The sequence below is a fragment of the Musca vetustissima genome, unplaced genomic scaffold (assembly GCF_032173495.1).
Source record: "Musca vetustissima isolate MV318-11 ecotype Yass unplaced genomic scaffold, APGP_CSIRO_Mvet_v1 utg197282, whole genome shotgun sequence".
NCBI lineage: Eukaryota > Metazoa > Arthropoda > Insecta > Diptera > Muscidae > Musca > Musca vetustissima.
This window is the reverse complement of record NW_026887938.1, coordinates 8,032-30,511: the sequence shown is the minus strand read 5'-3', so window position 1 is coordinate 30,511 and position 22,480 is coordinate 8,032. Positions and strand designations below refer to the sequence as shown.

General features: G+C 33.6%; 3 protein-coding genes across 3 annotated transcripts; all 3 read right to left on the bottom strand.

The window, feature by feature from the left end:
• Positions 1-1,712: 1,712 nt before the first annotated feature.
• LOC133335797 (probable cytochrome P450 4d14) lies at positions 1,713-6,572 on the bottom strand. The gene is made up of 3 exons (XM_061544096.1): positions 6,214-6,572; positions 2,117-2,682; positions 1,713-2,050 (listed from the first exon to the last, which is right to left on the bottom strand). Exons 1-3 carry the CDS (start codon positions 6,372-6,374, stop codon positions 1,713-1,715), a joined length of 1,065 nt encoding a protein of 354 aa, XP_061400080.1. The 5' UTR covers positions 6,375-6,572.
• A 160-nt stretch (positions 6,573-6,732) lies between these two features.
• LOC133335798 (cytochrome P450 3A21-like) lies at positions 6,733-14,654 on the bottom strand. Its single transcript, XM_061544097.1, has 6 exons — positions 14,492-14,654; positions 13,959-14,415; positions 13,889-13,910; positions 11,359-11,455; positions 10,824-11,280; positions 6,733-6,841 (listed from the first exon to the last, which is right to left on the bottom strand). Exons 1-6 carry the CDS (start codon positions 14,652-14,654, stop codon positions 6,733-6,735), a joined length of 1,305 nt encoding a protein of 434 aa, XP_061400081.1.
• Positions 14,655-20,124: 5,470 nt separating this feature from the next.
• Positions 20,125-22,177, bottom strand: LOC133335796 (probable cytochrome P450 4d14). Its single transcript, XM_061544095.1, has 4 exons — positions 22,078-22,177; positions 21,554-22,010; positions 20,530-21,095; positions 20,125-20,462 (listed from the first exon to the last, which is right to left on the bottom strand). The coding sequence occupies exons 1-4, from the start codon at positions 22,160-22,162 to the stop codon at positions 20,125-20,127; spliced, it is 1,446 nt and encodes a 481-aa protein (XP_061400079.1). The 5' UTR covers positions 22,163-22,177.
• Positions 22,178-22,480: the final 303 nt, after the last annotated feature.

Sequence of the window (22,480 nt, the reverse complement as noted above, 5' to 3'; positions counted from 1 at the left end):
GTGGATTTGTTGAAGAATATTTTTTCAGGGTCCATCCTAAGGCGTGGATTTTTAAAGAATATTTTTCAGAGTCCATCCTAAGGCGTGGATTTTTAAAGAATATATTTCAGAGTCCATCCTAAGGCGTGGATTTTTAAAGAATATATTTCAGGTTCCATCCGAAGGCGTGGATTTTTTAAAGAATATTTTTAGGGTCTATTCCAAGGCCTGGATTTCTTCAAGAATATTTTTGAGAGCCCATCCTAAGGCTTGGATTTTTAACGAATATTTTTCAGAGTCCCTCCTAAGGCGTGGATTTTTAAAGAATATTTTTCAGAGTTCATCCTAAGGCGTGGATTTTTAAAGAATATTTTTCAGAGTCCATCCTAAGGCGTGGATTTTTAAAGAATATTTTTCAGAGTCCATCCTAAGGCGTGGATTTTTAAAGAATATTTTTCAGAGTCCATCCTAAGGCGTGGATTTTTAAAGAATATTTTTCAGAGTCCATCCTAAGGCGTAAAGAATATTTTTCAGAGTTCATCTTAAGGCGTGGATTTTTAAAGAATATTTTTCAGAGTTCATCCTAAGGCGTGGATTTTTAAAGAATATTTTTCAGAGTCCATCCTAAGGCGTGGATTTTTAAAGAATATTTTTCACAGGGCATCCTAGGGCGTGGAATTTTTAAGAATATTTTTCAGAGTCCATCCTAAGGCGTGGATTTTTTTAAAGAATATTTTTCACAGGGCATCCTAGGGCGTGGATTTTTTTAAAGAATATTTTTCACAGGGCATCCTAAGGCGTGGATTTTTTTAAAGAATATTTTTCACAGGGCATCCTAGGGCTTGGAATTTTTAAGAATATTTTTCAGAGTCCATCCTAAGGCGTGGAATTTTTAAAGAATATTTTTCAGAGTCCATCCTAAGGCGTGGATTTTTAAAGAATATTTTTCAGAGTCCATCCTAAGGCGTGGATTTTTAAAGAATATTTTTCAGAGTCCATCCTAAGGCGTGGATTTTTAAAGAATATTTTTCAGAGTCCATCCTAAGGCGTGGAATTTTTAAAGAATATTTTTCAGAGTCCATCCTAAGGCGTGGAATTTTTAAAGAATATTTTTCAGAGTCCATCCTAAGGCGTGGATTTTTTTAAAGAATATTTTTCACAGGGCATCCTAGGGCGTGGATTTTTTTAAAGAATATTTTTCACAGGACATCCTAAGGCGTGGATTTTTTTAAAGAATATTTTTCACAGGGCATCCTAGGGCGTGGATTTTATAAAGAACATTTTTTCAGGGTCCATCCTAAGGCGTAGATTTTTTAAAGAATATTTTTCAGGCTCCATCCTAAGACGTGGATTTTTAAAGAATATTTTTCAGGCTCCATCCTAAGACGTGGATTTTTAAAGAATATTTTTCAGGCTCCATCCTAAGGCGTGTATTTCTTCAAGAATATTTTTCAGGGTCTACTCTAAGGCGTGGATTCCTTCAAGAATAATTTTCAGGGTCTACTCTAAGGCGTGGATTCCTTCAAGAATATTGTTTTTGGCTCCCTTACATGGCGTAAAATTTTTGTTAATTTTTTCTGGCTTCTTACATTTTGAAGATTTTTTTTCGGGGTAAGGTTTCAGATTTTAAAATGCCTTCTTTAAATTTTCAGTAAAAAAATATTTTATTATCTTACAAAATAAACAATAACAAAAACCACTCAAAATATTTATCATTCTCCTCCTTTTCCTTCCTACTTGCGGGGTCTCAAACCCAACTGTACATCAGTCTCTGAACGTAATACAATATTCATGACAGGCTTGGCCTCCTCACCCAATGGTAGTAGTTCAAAATAACGAACCATTTTACTGATGGTACTTTTCATTTCGGCTGTGGCAAATTTCTGGCCAATACAGTTACGTGGACCCGCACTAAATGGAACATAGGCGAAAGGATTGATTTTATTTGCATCCTCAATGTTCTGGAAACGTTCGGGCAAGAAATCATCAGGGTGATGGAAATAGTCGGGATCACGCATGGCAGCATACATCAGCAAAGTGATGTTGGTTTTGGCGGGTATGGTAACACCATCTAAAAGGAAAAAAAATATTTCAAATTAGCAAAATTTTATTTTTAATATATCCATCCCGAACTTACTTATCACACTATCCTGTTCGGTGACACGACCAATCATTGGTACTGGTGGATATAAACGCAAACTCTCCTTAATCACACAATCCAAATATTTGAGATCCTGCAGATCCTTCATTGTCACTGGCTTGTCCTTATCCTCCCCAATGACCGAGTGGATTTCTTCAAGCACCTTTTGTTGTACCTCAGGATGACGCGATAGCAGATACAATGTAAAACATATACCACTAGTCGTGGTGTCATGACCCTCAAACATAAATGTGTCAACTTCTTCACGAATATCCATATTCGAGAGGGGTTTACCACCTACTGTCGATTGCAGCAGTACATCGAGGAATGCCATTCGCTTTTTAATACCCATTTCATCGGTATTACTACCCGCCTGATAGGTTCCATTTTCAATTGATTTCTGCAAAGCATCACGACGTTCCGCGATAACCTTATCCGTGAATTCATGCATAATTTTTATACAATTCTGCAAGTGGCGATATTTTTCATTGTGGAAGATACGGAAATAGCCATCGAAACGATCGAAGGGTTTCATAAAACGATCTGACATTATGTTGGAGGTACTGAAAAAATAAAAGGAAATGAAATAAATATTAAAAGGAGGTTTAAGAGAATACATTATAGGGACTGATAGTTTTCGAAGAAGAAGGCCTTCAGCTCTTCTATGAAGATGAAGACCGTCACAGCTTTTTCTATGAAGAAAAATGACTTCACAGCTCTTCCATGACGAAGACCTGACCTATTCTATGACAAGCTATCAATCAATATGTTGTATATGGAAGATCTTCCGTAAAAGTCAATTGAAAGTCTTCAAATTTCAGAGATAGTCCGAGTATAGAAATTTTTGTTTTTTCTTATAAGGGCATTCAACAAAATTTTAACTCAAAAGACCCTAAAAAACCTCTTAATAGGTCTTCTGCCAACTGAGGACATCAAAAGTGTCTTCTGAATGTAAACCCCTAAGATGTATATAGAAGAGACCACATAAAAAGGTCATTTAGAGGTCATTAAACATTATTCTAACTATAGAAGATCTTAGAAAAAACTTTGAGGTGTTTGGTTGCCTGTTCGGAACCCATTCCTAGTTTTTAGTAAAATTGGAGTTTTCTTCGATTTTTAGGACCTACAGGGTATAAAATCTTTGGAACAGAAACAGATATGGAGCAGACCATAGATATAAAATCGAAAAGTTTCTACATTATTGACAATATTTTCAAGATTGCTTCATTTTAGGTGAGAAGTACCAATGGAAGAATTGTTCGACATAAAATTTCACTTTAGGTTACCGAATGATCGAAATCGGTAGCTATAATATATATACCTAAAATATCTATATTATTTTGGATATATAAAAATACATATTTGATTTTGGTTGAATTTTTGGGACGGTTTTTATTGTAAGTCAATTTGAGACACAAGAAGACCTGGTAGGGGGTTGGTGCCAATGAGAAAATTATTCTACAGAAAATTCCACTATAGGTCACCGAATAACTGAAATCGGTAGGTTTAATATATATACACTAAATATCGGTATTAATTTGAATATCTAAAAGAAGTAATTTTATTTGTGGTAATTTTTGGACATTTTTGATATTTGGCCAATTTGACCCACAAGAACACCCTGTAGGGGGTTGGTATCAATGAGAAAAATATTCTACAGGAAATTCCACTATAGGTCACCGAATAACTGAAATCGGTAGGTTTAATATATATACACTAAATATCGGTATTAATTTGAATATCTAAAAGAAGTAATTTTATTTGTGTTAATTTTTGGACATTTTTAATTTTTGGTCAATTTGACCCACAAGAGCACCCTGTAGGGGGTTGGTATCAATGAGAAAAATATTCTATATCAAATTTTACTATGGCTTACCGAACAACTGAAATCGGTAGCTATAATATATATACACATAATATCTATATTAATTTGGAAATATAAAAAAGTTATTTTATTTTGGGTTATGTTTGGGCGTTTTAAAAAATAGGCCAAATTAACCCACAATATGTTCCTGTAAGGGGTTGGTGTCAAGGGGGGAAAATATTCTATGGAAAATTCCATTATAGGTCTTCGACTACGAGAAATCGTTGGCTATAGTATATATCAGTTAAAATTGTTATAATTTCGAATGCAAAAAAATTCATGTTTTTGAACATTTTTTGTTCACTTAAGAATTGGACGATATTTTCCACATGTCTTCATTTTAGAGGAGTGGTTCTAGTGAAAGAAATATTCTGCATTAAATTTCACTATAGGATGCCGAACAAGAGAAAACGATATATATAAAATATACTCACAAAATATCCATAACAATTTTGATATATAAAATATTCTTAAATGTTGGGTTATTTTTGGGCATTTTTAGTTATAGGCCAATTTGGCCCACAATATGTTCTTATACGGGGTTGGTGTCAATGAGAAAAATATTCTATATCCAATTTCACTATGGGTCACCGAACAACTAATATCGGTAGATATAATATATATATATATATATAATAAAATATCTGTATTTAAAAAATTATTTTTATTTTGGGTAAATTTTGGACGTTTTTGATTATAGGCCAATTTTGCTTACAATAAGTCTTTGTAGGGTATTGATGTGAAGAGGGAAAATATTCTACAGGTCTTCGAATACGAAAATTCGATAGCTTCATTATATAGCAATAAAATATTGTTATAATTTCGAATTTTATATACGAAATTAATGATTTTGGTAGATTTTTGTAAATTTAAGATTTTGTCGATATTTTCCAGATATCTTCATATTAGAAGTGTGGTACTAATGGAAGAAATATTCTACATAAAATTTCACTATAGGTCACCGAACAAGAGAAAATTGTAGGTATAATATATATACACAATATATCAATATAAATTTTGATATATAAAATATTCTTAAATGTTGGGTATTTTTTGGGCATTTTTAATTATAGGCCAGTTTGGCGCACACGATGTCCTTGTAGGAAGTTGGTGTTAATGTGGAAAATATTCTGCATCAAATTCCACTATAGGTCATCGAACAAGAGAAAATTGTAGGTTTAATATATATATATATATATATATATATTCTTATATGTTGGGTTATTTTTTGGGCATTTTTAATTATAGGCCAGTTTGGAGCACACGATGTCCTTGTAGGAAGTTGGTGTTAATGTGGAATATATTCTACATCAAATTTCACTAGAGGTCACCGAAGTATAGAAAATGATAAGTATAATTTATATATATAAAATATCCATAGCAATTTTTGATATATAAAAATATTCCTTTAATGTTAGGTTATTTTTCGGCATTTTTTATTGTAGGTAAATTAGAACCAACAGAAGTCCTCATAGAGAGTTGGTGTTAATGAGAAAAAAATTCTACATACAATTTCACTACAGGTCACCGGACAAAGGATAATTATAGGTATGATATATATACATAAAATACCCATAGCAATTTTTGATATATAAAAATATTCCTTTTAATGTTGGATTATTTTTCGGCATTTTTAATTTAGGTAAATTTGAACCACAAAAGGTCCTTATGGGAGTTTCGTGTCAATGAAAATTTTTTTCTACATAAAATTTCACCATAGGTCACCGAACTACTTATATCGGTAGGTATAATATATGTACACAAAATATCTATAACAATGTGGACGTCATTTTTCAATAATTTTGAATTGTGGGCTATTTGGGTCCGTATAAGGTACATTTGGTGGTTTGTTGCCAAGGCTAAAAATATTTTTCATAAAATTTTACTATAGGTCACCGAACAATATAAATTGCTATATATAGTATATACGCCCATAAATGTACTCCAAATGTTTTTTTATTTTTAAAAATTTTCTACAAATCATCTATCTATAAAATACCTCCTATCTTGATTCCATAAACTTGAAGAGGTCGCGTGTCGAAGTTTTCGCACATGAAAACAACATTGAATGAATATTGTCCAAAATCCGAAGAATACATTTTTATAGCCAGGTGTACTTAAGAAACTAAGACCTTATCATAATTGATTAACAGCGATAAATAAATGATGTCCTCAACAATTAAGGCCTCACTGCTGTCAAGTACATTGTATCAACATCTGGAAAACTTACTCAGTTACTGCCTTGGCATAGGCGAATTCAGGGTGCTCTTGAGCATTCACTCGCACACCCATTGCCGTTTCCGTTATAATATCCAAGGCCATTAGACAAACTTTGGGAAACATGTTAAGCACCGTCTTACCATCAGCTTCCTTCATCAGACATTTGGCCATAACATGACTTTGTTGATCGAAAATCTCCACAAATTCTTCCAAAATTTTAAAATGAAATGTGGGTGTAATAATTTTTCTGCGCGAAAACCATTTGGGCCCTGAACTCAGTAGCAGACCCTGACCCAACCAACCACTTAATAAATTGTAGAGATCATTCTTGGTAATCAGCTGTTGACTTTTGAAAATATCTTCGAAATAGTTGACATCACGTATGAGCAGGGCACATTGATTGCCCAGCCACATGCGTACCACTTTACCATATTTTGTGGTTAATTGTTGCATTAAATCGGCATTGCCTAAAGGGATGGATGGAGGCGGACAAATGAGCAAGTGAGATTTTTCGTTAAATGGTTGTTTCTCATGTCTTACTGGCCGTGGTATTGCCCACTAATTCCAAAAGATTTCCCACCAGGGGTAATGGTGTGGGGCCACGTATTCCCGCCTTTTCGATCATCAGATGGCGACGTCTTTTGTAGAGAGTATCGGCTATTAGTAGAATGGTCAAAAGACCCCAAAGAATTTCGAATAACATTTTTTGGGGAGTACTTTTTTCTAAAATTTTATAGTTTTCCCCTTCCTAACACTTTGAATATTCTGTATGAACTAAATTTGCGATTTTATTTAAATTTTTTTAATACTGATGATTGTAAACAATATTATTTACAAAATTGTTGTTGTTAGTCTTATCTCATTTTTCTGTCTGTCATACTCTCTGATTTTTGGCGATGTCTAGGCTAACCTTTGATACTATCATAAGACATAGTTGTGTTTTTGGCGATAAGGGGGCCACATAGTTAGCTTTTTGGTAGAAGACACAAAAGTGATAACAGAATCAAAAAAAGGTTGAAAAAAATTTTGAATTATGTTACGGCGAATTTTTTTTTTTAATATTAAAAATAATATATGGGGAAAACTCGCTCTTACAAAAATTAAAAAAAAAAATAAATAAATAAATACAAATTAAAAATTGATTGAAAATTTCTAGATGGCTTCAATTTAGAGGTGTACAGCCAATGGAAGAAATATTCGGAATGACATTTCACTATAGGTCACCGAACAACAAAAATCGGTAGATATAATATATATACTCGAAATGTGTGTATCATTATGGGATATATACAAATAGTTATTTAATATTGAGTTATTTTTGAACGTTTTTAAATACAAGCCAATTTTGGCCCACTAAATATCCCTGTAGGGGGGTTGGTGTCAAGAAGAAAAATATTCTATATAAAATTTCATTATGGGTTACCGAGTAATAAAAATCGGTAGCTATAGTATATATCAATAAAATTTTCTTTATAATTTCAAATATAAAAATAACAACTTTTAAGAATTTTGGTTCATTTAACAATTTGGGCGTTATTTTTCAGATGGCTTTATTTAAGGAGATTGGCACCAATAGAAGAAATATTCTACACTAAATTTCACTATAGGTTACCGAAGATAATAAATCGGTAGGTATAGCATATATACAAAATATTTCGATTTAATTTGCTTATATAAAAAAAGTCATTTAATATTGAGCTTTGATTTTGGACGTTTTTAATTGTAAGCCCATTTCGTCCACAATAAGTCCAGGTAGGGGGTTGGTGTCAAGGAGAAAAATATTCTACAGGAAATTTCATTATGGGCCTCTGAGTAAAAAAATCGGTATCTATAATGTATATCAATTAAATATCGTTATAATTTCGAATGCAAAAAAATATATAAATTTTGGGTTTTTTTCTTGTTCCTTTAAGAATGTGGTCGATATTTTGCAGATAGCTTCATTTTAGGAGAGTGATGTCAATGAAAGAAATATTCGACATAAAATTTCACTATAGGTCACCGAACAACAGAAATCGGTAGTTATAATATATATATATATATATAGAAAAAATATGTATCAATGTGAATATATACAAATATTTTGATTTTTGGGTATATTTTTGAACGGCCAAGTTTGTCCAAAATAAGTCCATATAGGGGCTTGGTGTCAAGGGGAAAAATATTCTTCATCAAATTTCACTATGGGTCACCGAACAACAGAAATATGTAGGTATAATATATATATAGCAATTTGTGTATATAAAAGTAGTCATTTCATGTTGAGGTATTTTTGGATATTTTTAATTATAGGCCGATTTCGCCCACAAAAGGACCTTGTAGGGTATTAGTGTCAGTGTAAAAAATATTCTACAGAAAATTTCATAATAGATAACCATAGAAACGAAATCGGTAGGTGTAATATATATACCAAAATTATCTATAGCAATATGGGCATAAAATATAGTCGTTTGATTTTTGGGTTATTTTTCAACGATTTTAATTGTAGGCCAATTTTGCCCCCAACAAGTCCCTGTATGAGGTTGGTGTCAGGGAAAAAAATATTCTCCACCACAATTAACTATAGGTCACCGAACAACAGAAATCGGTAGGTATAATATATATACCCAAAAATATGTAAAGCAGTTTGAGTATATAAAAATCGTAATTTCATGCTGAGGTATTTTTGGACCTTTTTAATTATAGGCCGATTTCGCCAAAAAAGGACCTTGTAGGATATTAGTGTCAATTAAAAAAATATTCTACCGAACATTTCATAATAGGTAACCATAGAAACGAAATCGGTAGGTGTAATATATATACCAAAAATATCTATATCAATGTGGGCATAACATAAAATTATTTTATTTTTTTAGGTTATTTTTGGTACTTTTTGAATTGAAGGCCAATTTTGGTAACACTATGTTCTTGTAGGGGGTTGGTGTCAAGGGGAAAAATATTCTCCATCAAATTTTACTATAGGTCACCGAACAACAGAAATCGGTAGTTATAATATATATACCCAAAATAACTATAGCAATTTGGGTTTATAAAAAAAGTCTTTTCATGTTGAGGTATTTTTGTACCTTTTAAATTATGTGCCAATTTCGCCAATAAGAGATCCTTGTAGGATATTAGTGTCAATGTGAAAAATATTCTACAGAAAATTTCATATTAGTTTTGCATACAAACGAAATCGATAGGTGTAATATATATACCGAAAATATATATATCAATGTGGGCATAAAATATAGTTATTTGATTTTTGGATTATTTTTGAATGTTTTTAATTGTACGCCAATTTGACCCACAATAAGTTATTGTAGAGCGTCAATGTAAAGGTGAAAAATATTCTGCATCAAATTTCACTATAGGTCATCGAACAACAGAAATCTGTAGGTATAGTATATATACACAATAGATCTATACAAATGTGGACATATAAAAATAGTCATTGATTTTAGGGATATTTTTAGATGTTTTTATTTGTAGACCAGTTTCGCCCACAAACAGTCCTTGTAGGATGTGGATGTCAAAGAGTAAAATATTCTGCAGACAATTTCACTATAGATTTCGAAACATGGAAAATTGGTAGCTATAATATATAACAATAAAATAATGTTATAATTTCGAGCAAAATGTATATAAATTTTGGCTAATTTTTGTTCAATTCAAAATTGGTCGATATTTTGCAGATAACTTCCTTTTAGGATAGTGGCCCTAATGGAATAAATATTCTCCAGCAAATTTCACTATAGGTTACCGAACATCTAAAATCGGTAGGTATAATCAAAAATCGGTAGGTATAATACATACACACAAAATTTTTACCTCAATTTGATATATAAAACGCACTTTTAATTATGGGTTATTTTTCGACGTTTTTTTATTGGAGGCACATTTTGAGACACTACAATTTTTTCTATAGTGTTGGTATCAAGGGCGAAAATATTTTCCATAAAATTTCAATATAGGTCACCGAATCGAAGAAATCGGTAGATATAATATAAATATCCCAAATAGTTCTTTCTAATTTTAATGCATAAATAAATTATTAATTTTATAATTCGCCTTCCATCTATTACAGAACTATAGAATATCTTCATTCTGTGAAAAAAAGATTATTAGGATTTGTATCTCTAGAAGACCTACGTGAAGACTTCCATTTACAGAGACCCCATATAAGGTTCTGTTTTTGTAGGAGATCTATTATTCATAGAATACCTACAGGATTTTTTCAAATGGTATAGGTTTTTTTTTTAATGCAGTAGATCTTCAGAAGAATTTCTACCTATAGAAGGGTTTCTTTTATTGAAGGTCAGTAGAAGATCTTAATTTAATGGAAGACTGATATAAGATATTTATCTATGGACGTCTATAGTCGGACTTCTATTTATAGAAGACTTCTAGAAAACATTCTATCCATAGAAGAACTCTACAAGATCTTTTATATATACAAGACCTTTATTTTTTTATTCCTGAAGGACCACTTGTAGATTATTTATCCCTGCGAGTCTTCTATATAGAATTTCTTCCGTGAATAGAAGATTTAAAAAAAAAGAACTCTGAACGGCCTTCTAATTCTAAAAGCCCAATAATATTGTTTTCTAAATAGAAGAAATATTACAAACGCAAACTTACTCTGTCACCGCCTTGGCATAGGGAAATTCGGGATGTTCTTGAGCATTAACCTTCACACCCATTGCCGTTTCCGTAATAATATCCAATGCCATCAAACATACATTGGGGAACATATGGATCACCGTCTTACCATCAGCTTGCTTCATCAAATTCTTGGCCATAACATGACTTTGTTGATCGAAAATCTCTACAAATTTTTCCAAAATTTTAAAGTGGAAAGTGGGTGTAATAATTTTCCTTCGCGAAAACCATTTGGGCCCTGAACTCAGTAGCAGACCCTGGCCCAACCAGCCATCCAATAAATTATAGAGATTATTTTTGGTAATCACTTGTTGACTTTTGAAAATATCTTCAAAAAATTTGACATCGCGTATGAACAGAACACAATGGGTAACCAACCACATGCGTACAATTTTGCCATATTTGCCAGTTAACTTGGCCATAAGTTCTGACACGCCTAAATTTTAAATAAAAAAGTGAAAAGTGACTCAAAAAAATGTTTCCTTAATAGGGATTTCCGGATTTAAATTCTTACTGGCTGTTGAATTGCCCACTAGATACAGAACATTTCCCAAAATTGGCAAAGGAGTTGGTCCCCGAATACCGGCCTTTTCGAGCATAAAATGTCGTCGCTGTTTGTATAGGACATCGACAATTATGAGAAAGGACAAAAGTCCTATAATGATTTCCAGCAACATATTTTCTTATTGCGATTCGATTTTCACGTATTTCTTAACACTTTCAATGACCGGCGAAAACTAAAATAATAATTTTGGCTGGCGTAATTATTATGAACATTATTTTTATTGACTATAATTATTTTTACATTAGCTCATATCTGACAGCTCTTTCTCCCTGTTGGTGGGAATTGTCGACGTATAACCTCTGATACCAGTTGTCGATATAGTTTTGCTGATAACAGTGTTTGCAGAGAATATTCGCTTACCAATCTGGGTTGGATCCAGCAAATGCTCTTTATTTGTTAGATTATTGTTGTTTTTTAAAGAGCCTGTAGAGAGAATGTAGCGTTATTGCTCTCTGTACAACACCTCTAAAGACGGATATCCATAGAAGACCTATAGTAGGGTTTCCATATATAGAATTCCTATACAAGATGTTATGTTTATAGACAGGATAATTTGGCCCACAATATGTCCATGTAGGATGTTGATTGTAAGGGGGGAAAATATTATATATTATAATTCACTATAGGTCGCCGATTAACCGAAATCGATGCGTTTAATATATATTCATAAAATTTCTATATCAATTTAGATATATAAAAAATAGTCATTTAAGTTGAGTTTATTTTTGGACGTTTTTAATTTTAGGCCAATTTGGCTCCATAAAAGTCCTTGTAGTTAGTGGGTGTTAGGAGGAAAAATATTCTACGTAAAATTTCACAAGAAGTCTCCGAATACGAGAAATCGGTAGCTATAATATATATCAATACAATATTGCTATAATTCCGTTTATAAAAGAAATATATTTTGGAAAATTTTGTTTATTAAGAAATCAGATGAAATTTTGAGGACAACTTCCATTTCGGGACAGTGGTGCCAATGGAAGAAATATTCCCTATTAAATTTCGAACAACAACAAAATTTCTCTACAGGTCACCAAACATGAGAAATCGGTATATATGGCATATACCTCTAAAAATATGCTTCGAGTTTATAATTTTTAATTTCTAAAATTCGCGTTCTATCTATATCAGACCAGGAAGGTCTTCTGCCAGTGGAAGAGCATTTGTAGGTCTTGTATAAGGACTTTCATTTACAGAAATCCCATATAAGGTCATCTATATATTCCTAGAATACCCACAGATAGCTTTGTGCAGCCCCAAAAGTTTGTAACGCCGCGAAATATTGGTCCTAAACCCACCTTTATGTATACCGATCGTCATATCTCGACTAGCTGAGTTGATCTAGACATGTGTGGCCGTCCGTCCGTCTGTCCATTATAATTTGTAAACACGATACAGGCCACAGTTATGGGCCGATCTTCACGAAATTTTGCATGTAGGATGGGCTCTGGCCAATGAAGACCCCTATTGTTTTTGGAAAAGATCGGTTAATATTTAGGGGATGAAATGGACCAAAAACTTTATTTTTGTCGGTTTTTCTGGTCGCTCCAGGGGCCGCAATTATTGCCCAAAACCGCGAATTTTTGCATGGAGAAGGGGATCGGGCCAAAGAATAAACATGCCTGTTTTGATAAAGATCGGCCAATATTTAGCTGGTCAAATGGACCCTAACTTTTTTGTGAAAAATTACAAAATTTGTATTCTATAGCGTATATATTTACCCCTGAAGAACAAAGGCCCGGGAAGTTCATAGCATAAATTGATACCAATTATATGGTCCTATGTACTCAGATGTGGGAGCTACACTGAAATATTTACAGGTGCTAATGTATTCATATATTATTTAGTAACCCATTACCACACTAGAGGTCGGAAATATAGCTCTGATTGCTTTGAAATTTTCCATGAGATTTCAGTTGTGGTCAATGACAACGCCTATAATTTTCGGCAATGATCAGATAAGAATTTCGGATGAAGTGGACCGAAAACTTAATTTGTTGTATTTTTTCGAGTCGATGTATAGGCCACAATTGAAAGTCAAACATCACAACACAACCCACGGTGAAGGGAACTGGACAAGTAATTAGAAGGACTGTACAGAATATTAGTAATACTGGGGAAAATATGTCAGTGTCAGGAAAAGGTGCTGTTGACATCTAATCGGCAACAGGGTGTAGATATCACGAAATATTGCCCAGGCTTGGAATAAACATCCACACAAAGTTACAGTTGTGTAGGGTATCATATGGTCGGCCCCGTCCGACTATACTGCTCCGCTCACTGGTTTTAATTGCAGTAGATCTTTCGAAGAATTTCTACCTATAGGTCTTCTTTTATAAAGGGGCAGTAGAAGAACTTACTTTTTTATAGAAGACTTATATAAAATATTTATCTATGCTTGACTATAGAGGGACCTACCGCAAATTATTTTTCCCTGGGTGGGTGCTATAAACGGAATTCCGTGAAATTGTTAACCTACGAAATTGTTAACGAGGCATTCTCTACTTTTACAGAACAAAATAAAAATAATAAGAAGAAATATAACTTACTCTGTCACCGCCTTGGCATATGGAAATTCGGGATGCTCTTGGGCATTAACCTTCACACCCATTGCCGTTTCCGTAATAATATCCAATGCCATCAAACATACATTGGGGAACATATGGACCACTGTTTTACCATCAGCTTGCTTCATCAAATTCTTAACCATAACATGACTTTGTTGATCGAAGATCTCCACGAATTCTTCCAAAATTTTAAAATGAAATGTGGGTGTAATAATTTTCCTCCGCGAAAACCATTTGGGACCTGAACTCAGCAATAAACCCTGGCCCAACCAACCATCCAATAAATTATACGAATCATTTTTCTTTATCAGCTGTTGACTTTTGAAAATATCTTCAAAATATTTAGCATCAAGTATAATCAGGACACAATCAGTAATAAACCACATGCGTACAACTTTACCATATTTGTCAGTTAGCTTGGTCATAAGTTCGGACACACCTTGAATGGAAAAAAATAAATAAATAAAAATGATTCAAAAATAGTCCCATTATGTGCACTTCTGTTAATTTCTTACTGGCTGTTGTATTGCCCACCAGATACAGCACATTTCCCAAAATTGGCAATGGAGTTGGTCCACGAATACCAGCCTTTTCGATCATAAAATGTCTGCGCTGTTTATATAGAACATCGACAATTATGAACAAGGACAAAAGTCCTATAATTATTTCCAGCAACATATTTTCTTTTTGCGATTCGAATTTTTTCCGTCTATGTTCTCGTATTTGTTAACACGTTCAATGACCGGCGAAAACTAAAGTTATCGTCTAGACAAGATAATGAATATCAAATCAAATATAATATAATGAATATCAAAAAAATATAATTTTTTATATTAGCTGTTATCTGAAGAGTGTACTCTTTTTGTTTGGTGGGTAATTCTCTTCGCATTACATCTGATACCAGGTTTCGATATAGTTTTGTTGATAACAGTGTTTTGCAGAGAATATTCGCTAACCAATCTGGGTTGGATCCAGCAATTGCTTTTTATTTGTTAGATTATTGTTGTGTTTGAGAGCCTCCAGAGAATGTAGCGTTATTATTCTCTGTACAACACCTTTAAATACTGATATCCATAGAAGACCTATAGTAGGGTTTCCATATATAGAATTCCCATAAAAGCTATCCTGTCTATAGACAGGATAATTTTGACCACAATATGTCCATGTAGGGTGTTGATTTTAAGGAGGGGAAATATTCTATATTAAAATTCACTATAGGTCGCCGATTAACAGAAATCGATGGGTGTAATATATATACATAAAATACCTATATCAATTTAGATATATGAAAATAGCCATTTATTTTTGGACGTTTTTAATTATAGGCCAATTTGGCCCCCTAAAAGTCCTTGTAGGTAGTTGGTGTTAGGGGGGAAAATATTCTACGGAAAATTTCACAATAGGTCTATGAATACGAGAAAGCTTTAGCTGTAATATATATATAAAATATTGTTATAATTTCGTTTTTAAAAATATATATTTTGGAAATTTTTTATTTATTAAGGAATTGGTCGATATTTTGAAGACAACCTCATTTTGGGAGAGTGGTGCCAAAGGAAAAAATATTCTCCAATAAATTTCACTATATACCACCGAACAATAGAAATCGGTATGTACAATATATATGCCCAAAATATCGATCTTAAGGGAACCCCCCCCATTCTCGATTCTTTATTTTTAAGATTTTAAATGGGCTGGTAAATGAATACCAATGGTTGTTAAGGTTTGTAACTTGGCACATATATATTTGAAGATTTAAAAAGGAAGAAAAATAATTTACCAAAATTTGTTGTTGTTGTTTTGTTGTTGTTTTTTGTGTTCAAAGTAAAGTCCATATTTTCGATGGCGGGCATGATAACTCCTCACTGGAACATCGGAATCCGAAAATTCCAACGGTGCTAGAAAGAGGACATGTCTGGCTCTCGTATGAACTAGGATTATTTACTTCGCACAACAATTAACAAAATGGCGGACCTTTGAAAAAATATTTTTGGAAAATAGCCGATTTTTTACAAAAAACCAAGTTAAAAAATAAGGAAGATCTTCACCGATTGGCTTTATCCTAGTTCATACGAGAGCTACACACTCCCAGAGAAACGTGTCAAAATTTGAAACCGATTGGATTATTAGTTTTTGAGTTATCGTGCCCGCCATTCGCAAAAGAGAAAAACGCGTTTAAACTTGATGCTGACACAATAAATCGGCTATATCTTCAAGAGTTCTTGAGATTTTCACTTGAAATTTTGTAGAGACATTCTTGAATTAGTGTAGAATCGAATTAAATCAAAAAAAATTTTGACCCCGAGAATGGGGGGGGTCCCCTTAATGCGGACATACAAACTTTTGTGGCTTATTTATTGACATTTTTAATTGTGGGCCAATTTGATGGATAATAAGTCCATTTAGGAATTTGGTATTAAGGTAAGAAATATGCTTCATAAAATTTCACTATAGGTTACCGAACAGTAGAAATCTGTAGGTATAGTATATATACACAAAATATCAATAGCAATTTGGAGATATATAGATAGTCATTTAATGTTGAGTAATTTTTTTTGAAAATTTTTAATTCGAGGCCAATTTGGCCAACAATAAGTCCACTTAGAGGGTTGATGTAAAGGAGAAAAATAATCTACAGCAAATTTTACTATAGGCTACCGAATACGAGAATTCGGTAGCTGTAATATATATATATACATTATAAATTATTATGTATATAAAAAGAATTATGTATATAAAATAAAAACAAATTTTAGGACATTTTTGTTCATTTAAAAATTGGTCGATATTTTTTAGTTAGCTTCATTTCAGGAGAGTGATGTTAATGGAAGAAATATTCTCCATTAAATTTCGCTATAAGTCACCGAACACCATAAATCGATGGGTATAATACATATGCACAAAATATCGATATTAAAAAGATATACAAAAAATAAAACTCATTGATTTTGGGTTATTTTTGGACATTTTTAATTGTGGGTCAATTTGGTCCACTATAAGTCCACTTCGGGGGTTTGGTGTTAAGGGGAAAAATATTCTACATTAAATTTCACTATAGGTCACCGAACAACCGAAATCGGTAGGTGTAATATTTACACACAAAATATCTATATCATAGTGGACATACAAAAATAGTCATTGATTTTTTGGGTTATTTTTAGATGTTTTTAATTGTAGGCCAGTTTCGCCCACAAACAGTCCTTGTGGGGTTTGGGTGTTAAAGAGAATAATATTCTACAGCAAATTTCACTACAGATTTTCGAATGCGGGAAATCTGTAGCTATAATATATGCCAATAAAAAAAACATCATAATTTCAAACACAAAATATATAAATTTTGGCTAATTTTTGTTAATTTCAAAAGTGGTCGATAATTTGCAGATAACATGCTTTTAGTACAGTGGCGCTAATGAAATAAATATTCTACATTATTTCACCATTAGTCTCCAATCAACACAAAACGATATATAAAATACACACATCCAAAATAGCTGTATGAATTTGGAAGTATATATAAAAGTCCCATACAGGGTTGCCCATATTCGACGGACCCATCTGGCGACGCCATAACTTTTGACAGAGATGTCACATCGCTTAATGACATACCGCGTTTGAAGCGTCAGTCCAAGAAGATTTTTACCATGAAAATATACCCGCCACGCGAGCGCTCTGAAATAGTTGAAATTTACATTCAACAGAAGAAGTCAATTGTGAAAACTCAACTCAAGAACACCATTAAGCGTTTATACGAAAAATTTTCGACTGGTAAGGCTCTTTCTAATCCGAAGAAGCCATATAAAAGTCGACCAAGGCGATCGGCCGAGAATATCGCTGCCGTACGAGCCAGTGTTGAGAGGTCCCCAAGAACATCCCAAAAACGCCGTTCTCAGCAGTTGGGCATGGCTCGGTCCACTTTACAACGGATTATTCGCATTAATTTGCATTTGTAATTTTGTGATGCAATTGCAATTTTGTGATGCCAATTATTCGTCGAAAGCGTATGAGGCAGTTCTGGTTTCAACAAGACGGCGCTCAACCGCACACAAGTCGCATAATAATCGATTTTCTGAAGAATTTGTTTTCGAGTTTTGATGTCCAAAAGTGGTGATTTGGACTGGCCACCGCGTTCGCCCGATTTGCCTGACTTTTTCTTGTGGGGATATTTGAAGTTAAAGGTTTACGTTAACAAGCCAAGGACCGTAGAAGAGATCAAGGACAACATTCGTGAAGAAATAGCCGCTATTCCGGCCGAAATGTTGGCAAAAACGATGGAAAATGCAGCAAAAAGGGCACAATACGTCATCAACGCCAGAGGCGGCCATTTAAGAGATATCATATTCAAAAATTGATGTAAACAAATCTACTTGGAACAAATTAAATGATTAACATTGCCAACCGCCAAATTTTTATTTTTTTTTATTAAAAAAAAAACATGGGTCCGTCGAATATGGGCAACCCTGTATAAAGGATGTTTTTGGCGGCTTTTAGTTGGAGGCTTTAAATTGATACCAACACTATAGAAGAACCTATTGTGGGTCAAGGTTCTTCTATAGTTTCTCCACTATAGAAGAACCTATTGTGGGTCAAGGTTCTTCTATAGTGTTAGTATCAAGGGGAAAAATATTCTTCATCAAATTTCAATATAGGTCACCGAACTGAAGAAATCCGCAAATTTAATAAAAATATCTACAAATTATCCTTTCTAATTTTAATGCATAGATAAATGATTAATTTTTGGTGTAATTAGCTTTCCATTGATAGCAGAACTATAGAATATCCTCTGTCTGTGAAATGAAGTCTTTAGGACTTTTATCTCCAGAAGACCTATATAAAGACTTAAATTTACAGAAACCCCATATAAAGTTTGGTTTTTGTAGGAGATCTATTATTCATAGAATACCTACAAGATTTTTTTCAAATGCAGTAGATCTTGAGAAGAATTACTACCTATAGAAGGGCTTCTTTTATTGAAGGTCAGCAGAATAACTTAATTTTATAGAAGACTACTATAAAATATTTATCTATGGATGACTGTAGAGGGACTTCTATTTATAGAAGACTTGTAGAAAATATTCTTTACATAGAAGACCTCTACAAGATATTTTATCTATACGAGACCTTTTTTAGCACTTGTAGATTATTTATCCCTGGGAGACTTCTATAGAATGTCTTCCGTGAATAGAAGACCTATGAAAATTAACTATCAACGGCCTTCTAATTCTAAAAGCCCAATAATATTTTTTAAATAGAGAAATATTACAAGCGGATACTTACTTCACCGCCTTGGCATAGGGATATTCGGTATGTTCTTAAGCATTAATCTTGACACACATTGCCGTTTCCGTAATAATATCCAATGCTTTCGAATATACATTAGAGAACACAGGGATCACAGTTTTACCATCAGCTTGTTTCATCAAATTCTTGACCATAGCATGATCAAAAATCTCCACAAATTCCTCCAAAATTTTAAAGTGGAAAATCGGTGTAATAATCTTTCTGGGTGAAAACCAATTGGGTCCGGAACTCAGCAATATGCCCTGGCCCAACCAACCACTCAATAAAGTATAGAGGCTGTTATTGGTAATCACTTGTTGACTTTTGAAAATATTTGGCATCGCGTATGAACAGAACACAATCGGTCACCAACCCACAGACGTAAAACTTTGCCATATTTGGTGGTCAGATTGTCTATTAAGGTAGAAACATCTGAAAATGAGAAAAATCTCGCAATAAAAACAATTATGTGTAGGGTTTTCAGGTAATCTCTTACTGGCTGTGGTACTGACCATAAATTCCGAAACATTTCCCAAAATCGGCAATGGTGTTGGTGCCCGAATTACCAGCCTTTTCAATCATAATATGATGACGCCGATTGTATAGCATATCCAGAATTATGAAAAGGGACAAAAGTCCCACATGAATTTCAATCAACATTTTATTTCTAACGAGGCGTAACATTTTTAAATAATATTTTTCGGGGTCCCTTACTAGGCGTGGATTTTTAAAAAATATTTTTGGCGGTAGTGGATTTTTTTACAAATTGAAAAGCCTTCTTTAAATTTTCAGTACAAAAAAACGTATTTTATTATCTTACAAAATATACAATAACACAAACAATTCAAAAAAAGTATCATTCTCCTCCCTCCTACTTGCGGGCTTTCAAACCCAACTGGACATCAGTCTCCGAACGTAATATAATATTCATGACAAGTTTGATCTCCTCACCCAATGGCAATAATTCAAAATGTCGAACCATTTTACTGATGGTACTTTTCATTTCTGCTATGGCAAATTTCTGGCCAATACAGTTACGTGGCCCCGCACTGAACGGAACATAGGCGAAGGGATTGATTTTATTTGCATCTTCGGTATTCAGATAACGTTCGGGCAAGAAATCATCTGGGTGATGGAAATAATCGGGATCACGCATGGCAGCATACATCAGCAATGTGATGTTCGTCTTCGCCGGTATGGTAACACCATCTAAAAGAAAAATATTTCAATTTCAAATTAGGAAAATTTGTTTTAAAGGTCCCCATTCCGAACTTACTTATCACAATATCCTGTTCTGTGATACGACCAATCATTGGTACTGGTGGATATAAACGCAAACTTTCCTTAATCACACAATCCAAATACTTGAGATCCTGCAAATCCTTCATTGTCACGGGCTTGTCTTTATCCTCCCCAATGACCGAGTGGATTTCTTCCAATACCTTCTGTTGTACCTCAGGATGGCGCGATAGCAGATACAAAGTAAAACATATACCACTAGTCGTGGTGTCATGACCCTCAAACATAAATGTGTCAACTTCTTCACGAATATCCATATTCGAGAGGGGTTTACCACCCACTGTCGATTGCAGCAGTACATCAAGGAATGCCATACGCTTCTTAATACCCATTTCATCGGTATTACTACCCGCCTGATAGGTTCCATTTTCAATTGATTTCTGTAGAGCATCACGACGTTCCGCAATAACCTTATCCGTAAAATCATGCATAATTTTTATACAATTCTGCAAGTGGCGATATTTTTTATTATGGAAGATACGGTAATAGGTATCGAAACGATCGAAAGGTTTCATAAAACGATCTGACATTATGTTGGAGGTGCTGAAAAAAATTAAAGGAAATGAAATAAATATTAGAGGAGGTGTAGAAGAATATATTATAAGGCCTGATGGTCTTCTAAGAAGAAGACCTTCAGCTCTTCTATGAAGATGGAAACCTTCAGAGCTCTTCTATGAAGAAGATCTGACATATTCTATTACAAGCTCTCAACCAATATGTTGTATATAGAAGATCTACAATCCGTATAAGTCCATACGAAACCTTCAAATTTCCGATAAACTCCGAGTATATAGAGAATTATTTTCTTATGAATACATTAAAAAAATGTATACCTCTAAAGGCCCTAGTAATGCCTCTAAAGACCATATACCACAATATATGATCTGGAGGACCTGTAGAAAATATTCTATCTATAGAAGACCTATAAAAAATCTTTTGTCAATTGAAGACCTATTTATTTTATTATTCGTGAGAGACCACTTGTCAAACGAAAGACTTACTCTGTCACCGCCTTGGCATAGGGAAATTCTGGATGTTCTTGAGCATTAACACGCACACCCATTGCCGTTTCCGTAATAATATCCAATGCGGTTAGACAAACTTTCGGGAACATATGGATCACCGTCTTACCATCAGCTTGCTTCATCAAATTCTTGACCATTACACTACTTTGTTGATCGAAAATCTCCACAAATTCTTCCAAAATTTTAAAATGAAATGTGGGTGTAATAATTTTCCTCCGCGAAAACCATTTAGGGCCTGTACTCAGTAGCAGACCCTGACCCAACCAACCACGCAATGAAGTATAGAGATTATTCTTGGTAATCAGCTGTTGACTTTTGAAAATATCTTCAAAATATTTGGCATCACGTATGAGCAGGACACAATCATTAACCATCCACATGCGTACAACCTTGCCATATTTTCCGGTCAGGTTTTCCAGAAAAGTAGAAATGGCTAAAAATTAACAAAATAAGTCGTATTTGTTTGTTTTGTTTTTTTTTTTTTTTTTGTAATCTCTTACTGGTTGTTGTATTGCCAACTACATGTAGGGCATTTCCTAAAATCGGCAATGGAGTTGGTCCCCGAATACCAGCCTTTTCGATCATAATATGACGCCGCCGTTTATGTAGCGTATCCACAATTATGAGGAGGGACAAAAGTCCCACAAGAAGTTCAATCCACATTTGTCTGTGTTTCAAAGAAAATAAAAATTATTTCAGATTACAGTTGTTACCACTTCCAATAGGCCGCGAATACTGAAATTTGTCGGAATCGAGCATTGTATTATTAACTATATTTTGTTTTTGTTGTTAGCCCTTATCTTGCCTCACACATTCAATTTTGACATTCTCTCTTACTCTCTGATAACATTTCGATTTCAAAAATTTGCAAAGAGATTTGGAACTGTTCTCTTTATGGAGGTT